Genomic DNA, 22,227 nt, shown 5'->3' on the forward strand with positions numbered 1-22,227 from the left:
TGCACTTTTCCTTGACAAGATAGGAGTGACTAAGTGCCACTTAAACCTTTTCTTTCCTCTCTATGAATAGCATGTTTTCATAACTTTTAAGTAGCACAGGGTATAATGTGAACTGGATCATTTTTCCTAAGGCATTTGCCTGTCTGATATTCTTAATTCCATGCATTTCACTACCCACATCTTCACTTATGCATACAGGAAGTAAAGCTGCGTCCTATAAAATCCCCGTTACAAAACAAAGATTTCACCTTCCTTGATCACAATAATATGATCATTATCTACAGAATTTGTGTAACTTTTTTAATTAAGCATCTTAGAAATGTTATTAAGTTTTTGATGGTCAATTCTGATAAATTGTACTGATTAACATAATTTATTTTCCAGTTAGAGTTATGTGGAGGGAGGGGAATACCTAAAATGCATAAATCTTTATTTTTGGAGCATAAAATGACCTGCAACAGCATTTTTTTGCTAAGATAAAGTATTACAGTTAGGCACACTGAAGCATCTTTTTATTAGTGAAAAAGGGTTTATGAATCATGTGAAGCTTGCCTGGCTCTTAGTTAAATAAACATAGAGCTTCAAGGATGGAAATTAGAACCTTTGAGTCCAAAATGACAGATTATCTCATGAGTTCTAAAGACAGATTAAAAAGGTTGTTCAATCTGTTAAAGTTTCATGTTTTGTTAAGGGTTCTTACTTGATGAACCATTACTTGTGAATAAAGTAAATCTGAAAAGTTAGTTGAGGACAGTAAAGCATTTTATTTCTCTTTCGGGGTGAGGGAACTAGTTTGGGAGGGCTAACTGATCATACTTTCCTCTCTAAAATGAATTTTTAATTCATGACTTGGGAAAATTGTTGGTGATTAAATTGATAAATAAATGGTTGTCTGAAACATTCAGAAAGATAATAATTTCTCTGGTCAGCACCATATTAATGGGATGTAGAGATAAGGGAAGAGTAATCAATTATAAAATCTGTGACAAATCCAATGATTTTTTTTTTTTAGGGAAGGGGTCATTTGGTAGTTGACTGTGTAATGGTAATCAGAGTAGCATTTTCATTTATAATTTTCAAGGTAAAATAAAAGATTTTTTAATGGAGTTCTTAATGGAACAATGGATGGCAAATTAAATGATATTTAAAACTAGAAGCTTAAAGGAATTCTATATACTCTTGTTAATGGTCTGGAGAAAGCACAGAAGTGAAAATATAGTTATAAATTATATATTCTTTTGAAGTTTTTTTCCTACTTTTTGAAATTAAATGAAGGATTTAAAATCCTTATTGCCTTTTATAATAAAAAAAAATTCTGAAAGATCAAAATTCAGAAGTATTTCATCTAGTTATATATATATATAATATGCATATATATATACACATATATATATATATATTACACACACACACACACACACACACACACACACACACATATTTTTTGCATTGAAAGCCAATTGGCACCAGAACAATAAAAAACATCAACTCCATTATTCTATAATATTGTCTGCAACAAATTTGAATTTAATGGTCTGCACATATATTTTCCAATTTATGAATTGTTTGATGTGTTCTGATTGGGAGTAGCACCTTGCTCTGCTTAGCTAATCAGAGTGGTCACCTTCCTGATTTCCACAAGTTCTTTTGTTTCTCTCCTAACTTTATAATCTATGTTATCTTCTAGTTTATCAAAAGAGTAAATGGTGTGTGCCTTTTGAGCAATCTTAATTTTTTGGTGAATCACTGAAGAAAAATCAAGAGGCAGGATAGGGAGTATATAAAGTATTCAATCATTACCCATACCTTTGGATTTTTCTTTAGACTACTTCTTCTAAAACCTTGACTTTCCTATTATTTGATTACCCTGTTTCCAGAATCCACTGCCTGCTATGACAACAGAGTCTGTGCGTATTTGTAAGCCTGTAGTCTCTATCACAATGCTCGCATATATTGGGTCAACCTGTCAAGGACATGTGATCTTGACACAGTGTGAGAACTGACTACAACAACCCAGACCAATAACTATTACTGTAATCTTCGTGTCACTAGTGAGTCTTATGGGCTCAGAGAGGTTGTTGCTCACTCATGGTCACACAGTATAAAAGACACGATCTGAGCCCAAGTTTTCTTTCTCATTACATTATGTGGCATCCAATACCACATTACTGGTTGTTTCACTCTTTGTACTTGTATCTGTATCAGTAAGGCCATAATCACAACGTAGATGATATCGTCAAAGTGTACCAGACTCTCCACATGGAAGGCAGAAGAAGGAAACCATTTATTCAGACACCAGAGAACCATCTCCCACAAGCCGTCTACGCAATCCATCAGAGCAGTAAAGCATTCCATATAGAATATAACAACATGGAGCCTCGCCATCCCAAAACCGCTCCGACCCCCTGCTCACAGCACAGCTAAATCAGTGTGTTCAGCTCTAACAGTCACGAGGGCAGCCATTAGCAGCCATAACTGCTCTCTCTCTCTCTCTCTCTCCCCGCCCCCCTGCATTTCCTGTGACATCACTTCCTTTTCCTGTCAGGAAGCTCCTCCCACCACACGTGACTTAGGCTTCCTGTGACGTAAGCAGGTCATATGGCCTATGAATGGGTGGGAAAGATCTTCAAATCTAGATTACTATTACAGTATCCCGGGTGGTTAGTATAGTACATACAGAACATATAATAGACACTTAAAAATACTCCACTAACTGATGTTTTGTTCAAACTACAGAAAAGCAAAACCAAAAATAAACTATGTATTGGTTAAGGCTCTGCTCCGTGTCAGGCACTGTGCCCGATGATGGGGCGTGTGGTATTTGTGCGTGTGCTAATAAGATAGGCAAAGGGAATGTGAGTTCAAAGGGGAGCAATAGTCAAAATGCTTTCAGAAATTTGAGAAAAGGAGATTGTAGGTAATACCTTACGTGCATGAGAGATTCCAGGTCACATTAGGTGAGTGGGGGGAGGGCATAAAAAAGACATAGAGTTAGGAGCACACAGCAGGAGAAAGGGGGATAGAACGCGGCTTTGCTAGAATAGAGACAACCTGAAGAGATACAATATCAAATAAAGATAGAGTGTCAGTTGGAACCAAAGTATGGGCAGTCTTAAATACTAGAATCAGGTTTTATTTAATTATCTAATCCACAAGTATTTATTAAGCTCTTGTATGCCAGGAACTGGAAGGTAGGGGCTATCAGCATCCACATTTCATACATGAGGAAACTGAATTTGAGAGACTGTAAATTTCTACAGGAGGATTTGAACTGAGGTCCTCTTGACTCCACTATGCAGTATGCCACCTAGTGGTTACAATGCAAAAGAAATGGAACAGTGCCTGTTCTCCAGGTTTTTACACATACGCACACACACCCCAAACATGAGAGAGAGAATAAAGACAAGGTAAGTGCAAGACGGTTTGAAAGGGACTAGCACTTGGCAATAAGAGGGGGCTGTCAGAAGAGGTTTCATGTAGAAAGTGATGCTTGAGCTGTCTAAAGGAAGAAAATTATGTAAGACATATTTGAGGAGGGTGTCAATTCCATCCATGGAGATGGCCAGAGCAGACACTCAGAGCCAGGAAGAGGCGGATTATTATCAGGGGAAAACTATAGAGAAGACTCGTTTACTTGGAGCAGAATGTGGAAGGATATGTAATTTTAGATGAGGCTAGAAAGATAAGCTAGGAATAGATTGTGAAAAGCTTTAAATGGTAAACAGAGAAGTTGATATTTTATCCTAGAGGCAGCTGGGAGCCATAGGTGTTTATAGAGTAGAAGAGTGAAAGAGTCAGATCAGCACTGAAAGAAATTCACATTGACAGCATTATGTAAGGTGTCACTAGAGTGGTCAAAATTTTGAGACTGGGAAACCAATCAGGAGGTCTTTGAAATAATCTAGATGAGAGGCAATGAGGACTGAGCTGAAGAAGCAGCTCCATTCAGTGCAGCAGAGGGACTTTACATCAAACGGCTTTCATTTTCTCAGTAAAAATAAGGGGTAAGGACCTCAGCAGAGAGAGATGGGGAGGAAGAAGTATAGGAAGTTTTAGGAGATGACAGAAGTCTTGGAAAAAGCTTTTAAAAAAATTGTTGAAGAATAAAAAAGATTTCCTTACTGCAGAGAGGGTCCTTTATACATTATAAATGTCCAATGTACTCTGTTAGCATGGTACAGATGGCAAAGATAAGAGCAAGAGATTATTTATTTCAGCTTTCTTCATATACTTTACTCTGGATGGTACATGAGGGAAACCACTAATGGTTTTGGGGGAAAGGCATGACAGGATCCTAGTGAGGCATTAGGAATCTTCCTCAGGCACTTGTGTTAAGGATCAGAAAGAGGATAAACTGAAGTCACAAATTCTACTTAGGAAACCGTGACAATTGGCTAAGGGAGAAGAGGCATCATCTTTAATGTAAAAGAAACAATTAAATGAGATACTTCGGACAGTATGTTCCTTCCTGAAATATCTTTTTACAAAAGAAAAATAAATCAACGTAGTGAGTCGAGAGAAATCTGGACAATCACAATGTGGTTAACATCTTGACGTATTGCTAATTCAAATTTAATCTGTCATTTTTTTGGCTATGTAGCTTTATCACTATGCTTCAGTTCACAAACATATTTCAGGGAAGATATTTTCAGCAAATATTTAAATCCAAAGCACTGTTGTAATGAAAATCTGATTATCTTTATGTTCTTTCAAAATAATAAAATTCACATGCAGAAAAAACCCCAACAAACCAATGACTTTTTTAGTTATATGTATGAGTAACAATAGAAGATCTTATTTCTTATGCAAATATTAAATTCATTATAAATAGGATTATAGTGAAAAGGAACTTCTAGGCCATCTAGTTCAACTCTCACATTTTACAATTGAGGACCTGAGACCTAAGGTCATGCTGGTAGTAGAGAGCTGGAACTGGAATCCACATTGTTTGACTCCAAATACAATGTGTTTTTTTCTCTGTGGCACACTGGTAAACAGTTTTTCATACATAGTTTTATGTCTCTCCAAGGAGAGGCAATATGAAGTACTGGATAGAGAGCCAGGAAAATTTACTGGTTTTAAGATCTGGGCTTCAGTCTGGTCTCTGGCACATACTAACTGAGCATTCTGGGATACTTAGTGCAACAGATAACTCCCTAATCTGTAAATTGTAAAGAGATTATCCTCTTTGTGAATTCCCTATACCAATAAAATCTCCGATCTAGTCTAAAATAACATTTCATTAGAAGCTGGTAATCCCGTATGTGATAATAGCCAGTATATAGTGATTTAAGATTTGCAAAGTAATTTACATGTATTGTGTCATTTGATCCTTACAACAACCCTCAGAGGCAGATGCTATTATTATCCTCGATTTACAATCGAGGAAACTGCGGCACAAGGAGGTTAAGAGCAGACAAGTATCTGAGGCAGTATTTAACCACATACCTTCCTGACTCCAGATCTTGCACCCTACTCACTACACCACCCAGCTGCATAGACACAAGATGACTCATTCAGCACTGAGGCTGCTTCAAGTCTCTACTTTGGTAATTAATAATACTTTTGCCCGTTAAGTTCCTTTTGAAACAACATTTCAGAAATGCAGAATCACAGAGTATGAAGAGACTTTTCAACCATCTTTTCACCTTTCACTGGATGGCGTTCATGTTAAAAAATGGTAGCTCATAATGTGGCTCTAAGGACTGAACACAGTACCTAGAATGGTAGAGTGTAGTGGGATGTGTATCATTTCCTTCATCCTGGCCTATGACTCTCTCGGTGTAGCCTGGGAGACCATTAGATTTTTCTGGCGGCCTTAAGCCATGATTCATAATGAACTTTCACATCTCTGCTGATACCTATTTCTCCAGCAGTTCAAGTCTAGTACCTCCTCTTATACACTGTCAATAAATTGTGGATTTGATGTAACATTTTCCAATATTGCGGGTGAATCAGAACTGAGTTATTCACAGTTTTTTACTAGCTTTTCCAGTTCCCCAAAGCAACCTTTCAGAGAAAAAGGACCAATTCCACGATTTCCATGTCCTTACGTGAGTACATTTTAGCTAAGTGCAGCTGAGTGGCTCCATGGATAGAGTGCCAGGCCTGGAGTCAAGAACACTCATCTTCTTGAGTTCAAATGCAGCAACCCTGGACAAGTCACTTAACCCTATTTGCTTCAGTTCTTCATCCGTAAAATGAGCTGGAGAAGGAAATGGCAAAACCGCTCCAGTATCTTTGCCAAGAAAACCACATGAAGAGTGGGACAATAACTTCAACGACTCGACAACAACAATTAGGACAAAATACACTCACTTTGAAAATTTTTAACATATTCCTTAAACCCAGTATGTGGCATAATAGAAAGAACGCTGGTTCTGGGGTCAGATGATATGTATTTGAATTCCAGCCCTACCGCTTATGGCCTGTTTGGTGTTTGTGAAGTAATTTAACCTTTCTGAGACTCAGTTTCCTCATCTGTAAAATGGAGATACTGGTACCTCTCTCACAGGGTTGATATAGACTCAAAGGACATAATGCTTATAAAGCTCTTTGCAGACATTTTTGTTGTCGTTCAGCCATGGCTGACTCTTTGTGACCCCACTGACCACAGCACACCACACTCTTCTGTCCTCCACTGTCTCTCTGAAACCTGTCCAAATTCTTGTTTGTTTTTTCCATGACACTATCTATCCATCTCATCCTCTGCCATCCCCTCTGCCTTTTGATTTCAATCTTTCCCAACACATTATATAATTTATGTAATACATCAATGTATCATAAATACATGTTGTGATGGTTGTCATTAGAAAAGCACAAAGGAATTCAGATGGGATTTTTTCTGGGACAAGTTGCTATACTGCTATTATTCTTTTACATTCAGCATTTGAGGAACTGTTGCCCGGGTAGAAATTTTTTTATATATATAGTTGCATAGAAGTGTTAAGATGTATGTTCATCTTTTGTCAACATTCTTAATACAACCCCAAGCATATACAGGGTGATGGGAATAATATGTATCTTCTATTCCCATATGTTAAGTGTTTTATATGATTTTGATTTCTTCTGCTAGGTGATTATAGTTTGAAAACTTTTTATTTCATGAAAGTTGGAGATTTTGATGTGGTCTTATTTATGGCTTTGCATATATTTGTTTTCATGCCGTCCTTAGGTTATAAGCTCCTTCAGGACAAGGATTGTCTTTTGCTTTTTTTTATCTTTAGTGGTTCACGTAGTGCCTGGCACATAGTAGATGCTTAATAAATGTTAATTGATTGATATTCTTAAGCTTTTTTTTTTAATCACTGAAGCCGTGCAACTTTGGGTAGCTGTTAGATTTGTGTCTGGTTCTAGTAGTTTGTTGGTTTCATTCTCCAAGATATTCTGAGAGATTTGTATTGAGAGTATGAGGAGCTATTATCTCTGCATCCACGAAAAATCATAAGCTTTTCACATATACTCCTAGCCATCAGGTTATGTCTTGTTAGATCTTCAGTAGCTCCCCAATTTCTGTAGCCTTCAGTGATGAGTTGCAAATTTTCTACAATTTCCTTTAATCATTTACATTGATTTCCATTTTTACTAGTATTATTATTAATCATTATCACCATCATCTTACCATCTTTTACAACACAGAGTTAGTTCTGGGATACTTCTGTTTAACTTTCTGCCTACTATTCTATGGGTCAATAAAATTGCTGCTTTTTGTAGTTGAATAAAAGTACCCGGGTATAAATGCATTTATCCTGTATTGGCTCAGTGAGAGTGAGTGCATGTACAGAAATGGAAGCAGGGAGGCCAACTCTCTGCCTGTCCCATGGGATGATCTCATCACATGTGCGTGTTCCTTCCTCAATAAAGGTTACTGAACAGCAATGTCTAGAACCATTGACTCTTACTACTCAGCAATCAACAGGGGATTACAGATCTTTCAGGGCATGATTTGTTCGGCAGCCCTAAGGAGATTTATCCTCTCCAGAGTGCCAACTTTGCAATGATTAGAACTATCTAAAAGTGGAATGGGAGGGCAAACTGCTAGAGAGGATAGAGAGCTGGGTTTGGATTCAGGTACACTTCAGTTCAAATCTAGCCTCAGACCCCTGTGAGTTGTGGGATTCTGGCAAGTCACGTAATCTCTGTTGGCCTCGACTGTAAAATGGGGATGATAATAGCACCTACTTTGCAGATTATTATGGGATCAAATGAAATAATATTTATAAAAATCATTTAGTATAGTGCTTGGCATATAGTAGGCTCTAGGCGCTCTCTCTCTCTCTCTTCCTCTCTCTCTCTCTCTCTCTCTCTCTCTCTCTCTCTCTCTCTCTCTCTCTCTCCATATATATACCTTTCCTTTCCCCCCTCCCTAGTCCACTCTCTATCACTGGAGCTCTTCCAGCAGAGGTGAGATGACCACTTGTCAGGGCATTATACAACAAATTCCTGTTTAGGTTTGGGTCATACTCTATGACCCAAAGTCCTTTTCAACTCTGATATTACTGAATTCTGGAGTTCTCACTTTGTTTACTCCATCTCGGATAGTAAGATAACATCAGTTATTTGGAGACAAATTACAATTTATTCTTGAGTTCTTTTATAAAGCAAAAGACTTTTTTTTTTCCCAGTGTTTTCTGTCTGATTACTGTCAGGGTGTTTGTAGAGATGAGGAAAGGGGGTTTTCAAGGTGGGTACTATATAAAAGCTGTAGCTACTTTAAAATGAGTAAACCATAGTTCAGAACTAGTGTCATGGTTCTGTTGAAATTTAAACTACCCTAGAGATATAAGGGAAATCTCCCATAATAGTAACTAATACATGGTTGGAGCAGAGGTATTCATATTATTCTTAAAGATTAGTATAGTTCCCCTCCCCCCCATAGTGAAAACAGGCCTTTTCAAATTAAGAAAACAAGCTAGACAATATTCACTGGCACAGGGGGAGCAAGATGAAAGCAATTGTTTATGGATATATTGAATTTTTTTTTCATTTTCTTCTAGGGTTTTTCAGGAAACACAAATGCAGACAGCGTTGTATACTATAAACTTCAACATTCCATCAAAGCTAGGTTTCTACGCTTCATCCCTCTGGACTGGAATCCTAATGGCAGGATTGGGATGCGGATTGAAGTATATGGTTGCTCATACAGTGAGTGTTTGCCTTTTTGCCTAAATGAAATAAATGTCAATGTAGAATTTAAAAAAAATAAAAACAAGCAAACAAAAAAAACCTATCTGAATGCCATTTTGCAGCTAGACCTGATTTTTATTCAAAGCCTTGTTTCCTGTAAATGACATTACTTTTAAAGGCTTTTGCATTTTTAATTTGAAGATGAAGGTATTAAATATATAGCCCTCTGTTCAATTAACCAAAAATGTTATCACTTGTTATATGCTAAATTCCAGGTATTTAACATTTGGTTTTGGTTTTGCCTTGTTTTCATATTGTATGTTATTAGCAGCCTTTATCTTTGGGACTCAGAGTTTAATAAGCAGAGATGGTTTTCTACTTAGAAAATTCTACAACCTTTATGGCATCCTAATATGATTAAGGCATGGAAAACTAACCTCTGTAGCCAAAAGAAACATTTCCTCTTTTAATGAAATGGCAAACATCCTAAATCCAAGCATGAATTTTTAAAATAAAGAACTTTGTACAGAATATGAAATTTCCGTTAAAGGAATATTTAACGCATTTTTCTTAAGTCTGTTATACATAAAACTATTCTGAAGTTTGTAATTTCCATGACTCTATTTTTCTTATATGAAATAATTTGTATGATATTTTCAAAATGCTTTCAATTTTAAAGACTTTTCATGCACATTATCCTACAACCACTTTTGTAATGTAGGAGAAATCAGGGGTAATACCATTCACTCACATGTTGGGAAATCTAGGAACAAAGTTAAATGACTAGCCCAAGGTCATACAAAGACAAGACTCATTCAAATTTCCTTTAAACATGGTATTCACTCTTAATGATTCCACTCTCACAGAACTGCAGAATGTCGAAGTTGGAAGAAATCTTAGAGATCATTTAGTGCAACCCCCTTATTTCACAGATGATTTAACTCAGAGGTTCCCAAAGTGAGTGATACCACCCCCTAGGAGGTATGGAAATGATAGGTGGGGTTTGGTAGTAGCTAGTAGCCTTGGGTGCAATTGGGAGGCATTGAATAAAAATTAAGGGTGGGGTGGAAGCATAAGGAAAGAAGAGAAGATAAGAAAATTTTGACAAACCATTGGTACATATTTCATCTGTTGTATAACAGAGTTAAAGTAATGATTATATTATTTTCCAAATAAACACATAAAATACAAGTTATAACCCATCAGTGGTCAATTTCGTCAACAGTCTTGACAAGCAAGTGTTGGCAGGTGAGTACGTAGTCCAGCATGCATCAGTAGAAATTGGCAGGAATACGTGAGCATGATGACTTGTTCACAACGCAATACTATATGGTTACATGACACAGTATTTCATCAACAGAATTTGAATTCAAGAAAAACCCCCCAAATTTATAATGTTATTAAATTTAAGGTGCATCATTAAAAAAGCAACTATATATTTTTGAAATGAAGTAAATTTCAAAAAAAAAGAGAAAAGTTAAAAGGTTAAAGAAAATAGATTTCCAGGAGGGGCCAAAGTAATTATTTTTTTCTTTTTTGAAAAGGGGCCAGTAGGCCACATAAGTTTGGGAACCTCTGATTTAACTGATGCATTGAGAAATTGTGACTTACCCAAAGTTCAACAGGTAGGCAGTCTCAGAACCAGTACGCTAACACGGGGCACTTAGATGTCAGTCCACCCCTTTTTTTTCTCACTTAGCCATTCTCCCCCTTTTCACAAGTTTATCTCATCTGAGCAGTCCAACATGTTTTCAATTCTTCTTCACCTTTTGGCCTTTTAACCTTGACTTTCTGTCATTCAAGTTTTATGAAATGTACCTTTCCTTTGTCCTGTTCCATCTGGATCCTGCTGCTTGATGAATGACATGCAGAACCCGATACACTGAGCCATATTAATGATATCTTAGTAAGTGGGTTACTGTGTTACTCCTTGCTGTTAGCATACTTATATTGAACAGGGATCTTCTAGAAATAATGCTTGATCCAAGGAATCACTTTCATGATATGAATGCCTGTAAGGGGCTTTTGTGGTTATTGTTAGATGGAGCCTTATCACTCTTCAGTGGAGACTTTGTAGATGGCCACATGCTCTACTTGTGCGTAAAGCCAGCACTGAAAAGGATATACATGCACTCCATGTGCTATAGTGGTCAAGGACATTCATTTACCTATTCATTCATTCACTCAGAAAGTCAGAATTTATTGAATATTTTATATATACTTTCTAGTCCGAAAAATGGTCTTAAAACAAAAACAAAACAAACAAACAAGAATCCCAAAAAACATACAACCTACTGCAGAACTTTCAGGATACTAAGTGAGAAAAGATATACATATAGAAAGTCACAAAACCACTCTGGAATAGCATTGCAGAAGTGCTAACTACTGTACTACAAGCTAAGTTTATGGTGCGGAGCGGGTGCTGAGTAGAAGAATAATCAGGCTGAGGAGGACTTGTGCAAGGGCGGCTTCCTGAGCCAGGTAAAATCTGACAGATGGAGTTTTAAATGTCATGTGTATAATTCATCCAAGAGGAGGTAGAGAGGGCATTTTCATTTAGAGGCAATGACGCAGGGCTCTGGACACAATAGGTGCTTAATAAATGTTTATTAGATTGCATATATAGGGGTGAGCATGCAATTTTGTGGAAATAAGTGTATTCACTAACGAAACATTTGTTATGTATAATTGTATTCTACCTCTGTGACTCCTAAGATAAGACTCCTAAGATGACTCCTAGGCTTTTCAGAAATGATTCATTTCAATTCAGCTTTATCAGTTGTCCAGTACATACGACATAAGACACTGGCAGTACAGTAATGAAAATCAACACAATCCTTCCCTTCAGGGACCTTAAGAGGTACTTTCAGAATTAAATCCAGAGCTGTTCTCTGGCAGCGCATCCTTATTTTATCTGAATAACATCGCAAGCTCTATTTCCCTTCATTACTCCATTTTCTTTTCTCCCTGTTTTTATTACCATCCATTTTTTCTTTAGTATTTTAAAAATGCTATGATTTTTATAATTAAGAAAACATGTATATATGCATATAGAGAGATATGTATATCTCTTCTCATAGCTCTCTGTTCACATAACATATATATGTATATATACATATAAATATATATACACATATATATATATGTGTGTGTGTATGTGTGTGTCTATATCATTTATCTGTCTGTTTGTCTGTCTATCTGTCTGTTTAGAACCTTGGATTAGGAATCCAGCAACCTAGGTTATAGTCTCAGATAATCATGAAAGCTTAGAAAATTCATTCAACCTTTCTGAACCTCAGTTTGTTTGTATTGTTTTCCATATGTAAAAGGATGAGATTAGAGACAGTGACCTCTAATGCAATATCCAGAAATAGCATTTTATGATACTTTCTCTCTTAGATTCATTCACTTGCATCTCTTGACAAGCTCCATGAGCATGCTTAAGTTCCATTATGCCCAGGATTCTTCATGTTAAATGGATGGTTTGATCCCGTACAATTTACTTCTACTTTTCCACTACTCAGGAAACAATTTTAAGTTCATTAATGTAATAAAAATCAAACCATCACCTTAGTACGGATTCTGATTTTCCTTTAGCTTGGTTATCTTTCCACAGAGGTTTTACCTTAACTTAAGGAGATGGAACACAATATTTATGAGTTTAAAAGTCATGGGTTTACTTGTTATGAGGGGCCAGACAACATTTCTCCATGCATAGGACCAGCACATACAAATAATCTTCATCCAATCATGTATGTATGCTACAAATGAAAGACTCATAGAGCTAGAAAGGACATTCAGGGTCATAGTTTAACCTTATTGCAGAGATCTCAGGAACTGAGAGTAGCCTGGAGAGAGGAAATGAATTGACTTAAAGTCACAAAACTAATGTTAGAGCTGGGGCCAAATTTATACTTCAGTGCTCTAAGGAGGATCCTATGAAAGAATATAGATTGTTGTAGGGAAATCTACCACTTCTAATATGAAAAGACACAAAAAAAGAATCAGCGATGTCTTTAATTAGTAATGATAATATCTTAAATATAACACTTTGTAATGTGATTGATCAGAAAATGATAAATATAACCACTTCAAGGCATTTCATTTATTAATTTCCCCCAATTATCAGTTTTAAACCTGGAGTTCTTTTCTTGGTCTTTATCTTGACCTCTTTACAGTATTTGGTATCATTGACCAGGCCTTCTTTCTAGCAACTCCCTATTGCTTCAGTTTTTTTCTTTATTTTTTTTATTCTGAACTTAACAAATTAAAAAAGTGACTATTTCCATACACATTGTAGAAAAGAATAATGAGACTGTACATTAAATTTCAAAATATCTATTATGAAGAGCTTGCTTTTTAATAAGTGTATGATAATTTAAACATGTAACTTTCAAAACTATCCTTCTTATATGTAATTCCTTCTGACCTATTCTTTTCCAATTTTCAAGAGGGAGGGTGCGAATTATTTCCCTAACATCCTTCCCCATTGGCTACCCCCACTCAACTTAAAAAAGAAAAAGAAAAAAATCCCTGAATAATATGCATAATCAAGCTTAACAAATTCCCATATTGGCCAGAACCAAAGATATATTATGGATTTTCTACTTCCATGAAAGTCAAGATGCCCTTCTAACCAGGCATGCCACTGTGGCAAATCTAAAACTAAGGAGAGTTGAATCCAGCTGAGGCAATGCTGTACGTAAAGCTCCTTTTGTTAAGTGTTATTTAATAGTGGTTGTGATTTAGAGTCATTTGGTTCATCAGGAAAGCTGACTACACCCCTCCTGAATGGAGCCTCATGCAGTGTGGGTGGAAGGACTCCTCCCCAGTGTCTCTGCTCATGTGTTTCCTTGGACAAGAATAAATTCCCTAAAACTTCTTTTTTAAAGATGGGAGAAACTGCCCAAGGCCAGAAGCACCAAAAGCACCTAGAAAACTCCTGGAAGGGTGAACAATGATTACAGTGAGGCAGGGTGGTTTCATCTAGAACAATTTATACCAGATGAGGATTTTTGGGAAAGTTGGGGACAGAACTAACAAATAAATAGATGATGAAGAAGCTGTGCATATAGTTTACCTATAGTTTAAGCAAACTTGATAAATTATCTCCTACTGTTCTTAAGAAGGAGATGGAGAGATGGAGATTAGAGTCACGTGGCCTTCTAGGTCCTTAAGTTCACCCTTGTGACTGAATCTAAGTTGTACAGAACTAATTCTTTTATTAAGGGGATTTGTTCTGTGAAGTTTGGAGTCAGTCAAAGGGCCACACTTGAGGACCTACAGGGCCAGATGTGGTCTCAAGGCTGCAGATTTCCCACATCTGGATTAGACAATAGTATAATCATACTACCACTAGATTTAGAACTAGTTAGATGATTAGATTTAAAGAGTTGATGTTTATTGTTCAGTGTCAGTGTTGCAACAGGCCTCAAGTGGAGTATCCCAAGAATCTGTTCTTGGCCCTGTGTTGGAATTTTTTGTCAATAACTTGTATAAAGTATAGATGGTAAACTCATCAGATTTACATATGACACACAGCTGATATGTATCGATAACACAGTGGTTGACAGAGTCAGGATGCAAAAGGATCTTGACAGGTTAGAAAATTGGGCTTAATCTACTAAGATTAAATAAATATAAAGCCTTGCATTTCATCACAAAAGTTAACTCTAAAAATATTAGATTGAGAGAGTGTTGCAACAATTCGGCTAGCAACTGCTGTGGGGGAGAAAGACCAATACAAGCCCAACAACAAGAACACTGTCAGCACAGGTTCTTTGATCTGCTTTACTAAGGAAAGTAATGTTAAGGGGTTAGCAATCTTATTTCAATCCAACATAGAAATACCATTTGCTTAGTTCAGGGGAAAAAGCCAGCACCCTGAACTTCAGAGCAAATACAGAAAAATTACAAACATCAACAGACAGACCTTGTTTGAGTCAAATCTCAATGCATAGTTACCAAGGAACCACCAGTATCTGAGTTCAGGAGCTGGGGAGCTCATAACAACCACTGGCCCAGAGTCATGCGCCACTCCTCCTATGGCTCAGAGCCCCCGGCAAATAGCTCTGTTATTTCTTTATATACACTCTTTAGCTGTCATCAAACGTCATCTGAGCGACCAGAACTTAGGCTCCCACTTGGGCAGTCTTAGCAACTCCCCTTAGGACCCTGAGGGCTTCATGCCCACATAGGCTTAGCACCTAGTAGATAGGGGTTGGGACCTGGGGCTTTGCACCTAGTAAGGCTCAATCAAAGACAATTAATTTATCATTCTAAAACAGTAAAAAAAAAAAAAGTCCCAACTTGATTGATATTACAGAGGCATGGATAGAAGCTGTTGTTCTGGAAAAGAGCTGGAGATTTGAGTGGACTACAAGCTCAATATGAATCAGTAATGTCATGTATTAGCCCAAAATGCTAATAGGATCTTGGACTGATTTAAGAGGGACATTGCTTCCAGGAAAAATGATACTCTTACTCTACTCCACCCTTATTGGACAACATCTATACTAGTGTTTTTAGTATTATCCGTTTAGGAAGGACATTGATAAGCTGGAGAGGGTCAAAAGGAGGCTAATCAAGATGGTAAAGGGCCTTGAGATCATGACATGAGGATTAGTTGAAGGAACATGAAAAAAAAAAAAACTCAGGGAGGACCTGAGATCTGTGTACAAGTACTGGAAGGGCCATGATAAGGAGGGATTACATTTCTTCCATTTGAATGGAGAAGGCTGCACTGAGAGCGATAAGTAGAAGTTGCAGGTAAATTTGATGTAAGAAAATAAGATTGCCAACGATTAGAACCTTCCTAAAGTGGGTCGACTTGCACTGATAGGTTGTAGGTCTCACCATCTTGAGCAAACAGTGGATGATCAATTACTAAGTATTTTATAGCTGAGATTTGTTTCATTAATGGGCTGGTCTAGTTCTCTGCTGAAGCTTCTTCCATCTCTCCAGTTCTGTGGCTGTGAGTCTTACCAAATTTCAGACTCTGCCACTGCTTAGCTCATTCTTTGCTCAAAGGAATCCATTTGGTTTAGATTCATGTAACTTATTTTTCCCCTGTGTTGGGGGAATTACAATGTTGCTTATCAATGAAATGTTTTTGAATTTTCTTGAGTCCACAGTCAGGGATACAATCCTTCTCTTCAGTTATTTGGAAAGTGAATTCACTTCTCTGTCTCTGGCTCCCAAGGTAACTAAAATCTCTCACTGTCCTACTTCTCTTAATCATCGCAAGGACACACTCATACAAATTGAACATTATCTTAGAGAATCCAGTTTGTTGTTTTTTTTTGAGAAGACTTGGCCAACGCAGAAAGTTAATATCCTCTACTCAGCACAGCAGCAGCCCTTCTTCTTCCACAGCAGTCAGCTATGATGCCCAACTCCCCAGCAACCATGTTGAAGGGACTCACAGTTGGCATTGATCTTGGCACCACTTTTTCCTGTGTGAGAGTTTTCCAACATGGGAAAGTGGAGCTCATTGCTAATGACAAAGGAAACAGGACCAACCAAGCTATGTCATCTTCACCAATATCGAATGTTTAATTGGTGATGATGCAAAGAATCAAGTTTCAATGAACCCTACCAACACAGTTATTGATGCGAAACGTCTGATTAGTTGTAGATTTGATGATGCAGTTGTACAGACAGACATGAAGCATTCTTCATGGTGGTGAATGATGAAGGCAGGCTTAAGGTCCAAGTAGAATACAAAGGGGAGACCAAAACTGTCTCTCCAGAAGTATCTTCTCTAGTCTTAGCCAAGATGACAGAAACTACTGAAGTTTACCTTGGGAAGATTGTCACAGGATGGCCACAGTACCAGCCTATTTCAATGATTCCCAACATCAGACCACTAAAGATGCTAGAACCATCGCTGCTCTCAGTGTGATCCAAATCAACAGTGAGCCAACTGCTGCTGCTGCTGCTTATGGCTTGGACAAAAAGGTTGGTGCTGAGAGAAATGTGTTGGTCCTTGACCTCGGAGGAGGCACTTTCCATGTCTCCATTCTTACCATTGAAGATGGCGCCTTTGAGGTCAAGTCCATAGCAGAAAACACCCCCTTGGGTGAAGAGGACTTGGATAATCACATGGTCATTCATTTCATTGCTGAGTTTAAAAGGAAGCACAAGAAGGACATCAGTGAGAGCAACAGGGCTATTCGCCATCTGCACATCCCTTGTGAATATGTGAAGTATACCTTTTCTTCCAGTACCAAGGCCAGTATTGAGACTGACTCCCTCCATGAAGGTATCAACTTCTATACCTCAACGTTTCGAATTGCTGAATGCTGATCTCTTCTGTGACACACCGGACCCTGTGGAAAAGGCCTTAAAAGATGCCAAGTTATTTAAATCACAGATTCATGACCTCATCCTGGTGGTTGGTTTCACTCACATCTCCCGAATTCAGAAACTTCCACAAGACTTCTTTGATGACAAGGAGCTCAATAAAAGTATCAGTCCTGATGAGGCTGTTGCCTATGGTACAGCTGTCCAGGCTGCCATTATTTCTGGAGATAAATCTGAGAATGTGCAGGACTTAGTGCTTTTGAATGTCACTCCTCTTTCCCTTGGAATTGAAACTGCTGGTGGAGTTATGACAGTTGTGATCAAACATAATACCACCATCCCGACCAAGCAGACACAGACCTTCATCACCTATTCAGACAACCAACCTGGTCAGCTCATTCAGGTTTACGGAGGTTAGAGAGCAATGCCAAAGGACAACAACCTGTTTGGCAAGTTTGAGCTCACAGGAATCCCCACCCCAGCACCCAGGCGTGTTCCTCAGGTTGAAGTACCATTTGACATTGATGCAAATGGCATCCTTGATGTTTCTGCTATGGATAAAAGCACAGACAAGGACAACAACATAACCAGCACCAATGGCAAAGGTCATCAGAGCAAAGAAGTCTAAGAGTATGGTCCAGGAAGCTGAGAAATACAAGGCTGAGGATGAGAAGCAGAGAGACAAAGTGTCTTCCAGAAATTCTCTTGAATCTTATGCTTTCGATATGAAGGCTACCATAGAGGATGAGAAAACTGCAAAGCAAACTTGGTGATAAGGACAAACAGGAGATCCATGACAAACGGAATGAAACATTCAGCTGGCTAGATAAGAACCAGACTGCTGAGAAGGGAGGATTTGAGCATCAGCAGAAAGAGTTAGAGAAGGTCTGCAACCCCATCATTACTAAGCTGTACCAGAGTGCAGGGAGCATGCCAGGAGGGATGCCTAGTGGGTTCCCGGGGGGTTGAGCAGCCCCATCTGGAGGTGCTTCTTCTGGGCCCACCATTGAAGAGGTCAGATAAGTGCCCCAGAAGAAGGAAATATTCCACAGAGCTTTCCAAAATTTGAGGACTCAAATTTGTAGGCAAGGCAGTAGTGGTTTAAAAGTGACATTTAAGCTACTGTGTAAATCTGTGCATTCTGAATACATGAATGTGTGCAGAGGGAGAAAAGTGAACAACATGGAACTTTCTTAATATTGTAAAAAAGTAGAAATGCAATTTTTGTCCTGGAGAATAAAATCCATTTAAAATTGGCAACATTAAAAAAGTTAATGTTCCCCCCTGTTTTTTGATAAAGAACCAGAAGTGGATTCAGTGACAAAGGTGGGAACGAAGTGATGGAACTTTCACCATCATTGTTCTCTGAAAGAGGGAACAGTTTCATTCTCACTTTTGTCTTGGCATTCTCTCCTCTTCAGGTTGTTGCTTATGATGTTAGTTGTGGTACTTAGAGGTAGACACTTTTATATTCCTCTCCAAAACTAGTCTAAAGGTGTCATCCTATAGCAAGGCCATGGCTCATTTTTCATTTCTCCTTAGATTTCAGCTCCTGTTTTGTAATACTAAAAATAGCATTTCTATATTTCTTTAAAGTTTACGAAAGTGATTAACAGGTATCATCTCTTTTGATCCTCATAATAATACAGCAAGGAAGATGCTAACATTATCCTCATCTTATTGGATGAAAAAACTGAAGTTGAAACAAGTTAAATTACTTGCCCAGGTCACATAGCTAATAAGCATCTAAGTCAGGATTTGAACTCAGGCATGCCTGACTACAAGTACTACATTTTAGGAACTGCCCTACCTAACTGCCTCATATGAGGTGAAGAGAATTTCTGCCTATTCACACATATCAGTCCCTTGTCTCCCAGTGACAAAAAATAGGGACTCAATATTTACTAGCAAACATTGATTTCTTCTGTCTCCCTGGAGTTAGATGGTTTGCAAGGGTCTTCTTCCAGTACCTATTTATGTGCTGGGTTGTGATATGTCTCTGTTTGAGAAGTAGCTCAAGAATTTACTAGATGAAGCAGGTTCTAATCTCTTAATTTCTTTTTTGATCACTGGACAGGGATCTTGGTTTTAGAGTACTAAAACATAGGCAAATATTATAGACAGCCTAACAGCTGTGTGATTCTTAGTATTTTCTTCCCGCTTTTCTACCACCAGCTATTGAACTTTATCATCAAATTATTTCATTTTTGAATTAATTTAATGAGAAAAACTTTTGAATCCGCTTCCATAACAATCTTAAAAAATAAAAAAGGATAGGTTATCATCTAATGGAAACTTTTTTCCCCCTTATAGTCCTGCCTGAGGTTGGGAAGCACAGATTAAAAAGTTCCTTTCACAATCCCTCCTAGTCATCCTACTTAATGTTAACCAAGACATAATAATGCCAGCAGTAACAATGATAATCATAATTTACCCCAAAATTCATAAGTGTAATAAGTGTTAGGTCATATTGACACTGTAGTTATTAACACTTATAGGCATTGCTTCCATTTTGCTCTCTACTTTAGTCAGTCTAAAGTAGTGCTATTAAAGTCATCCACTGTCCGTTTATATACATATTTCACTGGATGCCGTCATCTCTTTGATTGTGCCAAATGTAGATGTTTTATATCTTAACATCGTTTAAATTGCTTTGCTTTCTTTTATGCCACTGCATAAATGTCGAACAACTTCTTCCTGTTGATTTTTCAAGTGCCAGTTGAGTGCTTCCTCTGCATCTCTTTAAAACCCAATTCAGTGATGTAGACTTCGAGTACCTACATTCTGCATCGGTGCTGCGGCTTTATTATAGCTGTTGCAGAGAACCTTAGCATTGTCTTGATTTGATTTATATTTTCCTCTAATGAAGCCAAGAAAAGCTTCTATTCATTTGTAAAACATAGATGTTAATATATGACTGAAAAAGAAAAAAAAGGAACGGTTATTTTTCCAAGTCTGACTTTATAAATATCCAGGAAAGATTCATTATGTATTCCACACCTCCCCCCTTTTTATTTGATGTACAATCTCAGATTATTCTCTCTCTCTCTCTCTCTCTCTCTCTCTCTTTTTCTCATTTAGAAGGACATATTTCTATTTAAATATTTGGAGGCATGCCAAGGGAATTAATAGAATAGATTACTGTCCTTCTCACCAAGATCTCATTTATCACCTCTCAAATTAAGGTTAATTCTCTTATTATTCAGATGTTCCTTATTGAGGTCAGTAGTTTTCTTTCTTTTTTTAAAAGTTTTTTTTTAACATTTTCTTTTTACTGTGACTTTTTGAAAACCATCAACAAACATAAGCATTTCAGAATACAAAGAACAGATAAAAAGGATTTTATTTAAAAAAAAAAACAACAAAAACCTCTGAGCTTCTATTACATCAAATGAGTTTTTGAGTGTGTGCTAATTTTACACAATAATAACAAAATTGCCCTGTTTATCTGTGTCCCCTTCCGAATTTCTCTCTTCTGTTTATTATTTTAATGCTTCGTTGACAGATTTTTCTTTTCTTTTTTTTTTTTGCATCACTCACTACCCACTAATTCTCTGTCATAGCCTCTCAACCCCTGAAATAGAAGCTTTTCTTTGTAATAGATAAATATAATCGAGAAAAAAAGACACTTGCACATTTTCTGTCTGAAATATATATGGCTTACTCTATCCTTTTGGTCTCTTTCCTCTTCCTGATTCTTCTTTAGCCTTCTGAAGTCATTGTATTGATCCAAGTCCTTAAGTCTTTCAAAGTTGTTTTCCTTTAAGTCATTATACTCATTGTGTAAGTTGTTCTCTCTGCTCACTTCACAACATATAATAGAAGTCTTCTGAGAGGAATTGATTATTAATAACCAATGATTTGGGGAGACCCAGAGTGCCCCCTTTTTCTGTAGTCCTCATTTCAGTCTCTTGAAGGACATTACTGATGAGATTAGATTAACTTTCTTAACTCTTGTTCAGACTCCACCCAGCTGGGAAAGCCCATTATACTTTGCTCAGGTTCCGATGGAGATACATTCTTTGAATAGACTGCCCATAGCTGGAGGACTTAGAAGTAAATGACATAATCAAAGTTTATTAGAGTAGATCGAGCCCCTCATTGTAATAGTCATTCTCTCATTAATTTTTAACCAATTAGAGTTGATTGCCACTCTTAGGAACACCCCTTTTCATGGCATGTAAGCCATGAGTCAGCACCATGATTGTCTTTGGCATTCAGGAGTGCCACCGACCTCCTTTAATTAAAATGATAGAATTATTAATAAAATGACTAATCACCCAGAAATTGTCTTTCAAACTTCCTAGATTCTTCTGGATGCATTCCTTTCATCTTCTGAACTTGACCAAAAAGCTGGGACACATTAACGACAACAACAAGAAAATGTATTCCAAGAAGAACCCTCATCCTGTAATGAAAATTCTAGTAAGGTCATCTGGATCATAGCCTTGAGAGGATGTCCTCTCCTCATCAAACTCAAAACTTTACACCTCCAGGACTGGGTGATTTTCTTTACCCTGAGGTACAGTGAACTGTCTCTGAGCTTACCCGTAGCACCAGAATTGTACTTTGCTCCTCTTCTTAGACTCCTCTGACCCCTCCAACATGTTTGGAAGATTCTGAAAGTTGGATCATGGTACTTCACTAGGAAATACAAGTTTTCATTAGTAGTATCTTTCCTTACCTTTTCAATTGTGGATTAAATTGTATCAGGGGAGCTAGGCTCTCTCCACGCTCTGACTGCTCTGTCTCCCCCACTCACTTCCTGCTCCACCCCTTTGGCAAGCTCCTCCGACC

General features: G+C 37.6%; 1 protein-coding gene across 6 annotated transcripts in view; it reads left to right on the forward strand.

Moving 5' to 3' along the window:
* The window catches only part of CNTNAP4 (contactin associated protein family member 4), a 419,915-nt gene that overhangs the window by 142,637 nt on the left and 255,051 nt on the right, over positions 1 to 22,227 (forward strand). For all 6 annotated transcript variants that reach the window (XM_036741850.1, XM_036741849.1, XM_036741851.1 and 3 more), the window contains exon 2: positions 8,997 to 9,144. In XM_036741850.1, the coding sequence (XP_036597745.1) occupies positions 8,997 to 9,144 (148 nt within the window). The remainder of the gene's footprint in view (positions 1 to 8,996; positions 9,145 to 22,227) is intronic.

Source organism: Trichosurus vulpecula, chromosome 1 (assembly GCF_011100635.1).
Source record: "Trichosurus vulpecula isolate mTriVul1 chromosome 1, mTriVul1.pri, whole genome shotgun sequence".
Taxonomy (NCBI): domain Eukaryota; kingdom Metazoa; phylum Chordata; class Mammalia; order Diprotodontia; family Phalangeridae; genus Trichosurus; species Trichosurus vulpecula.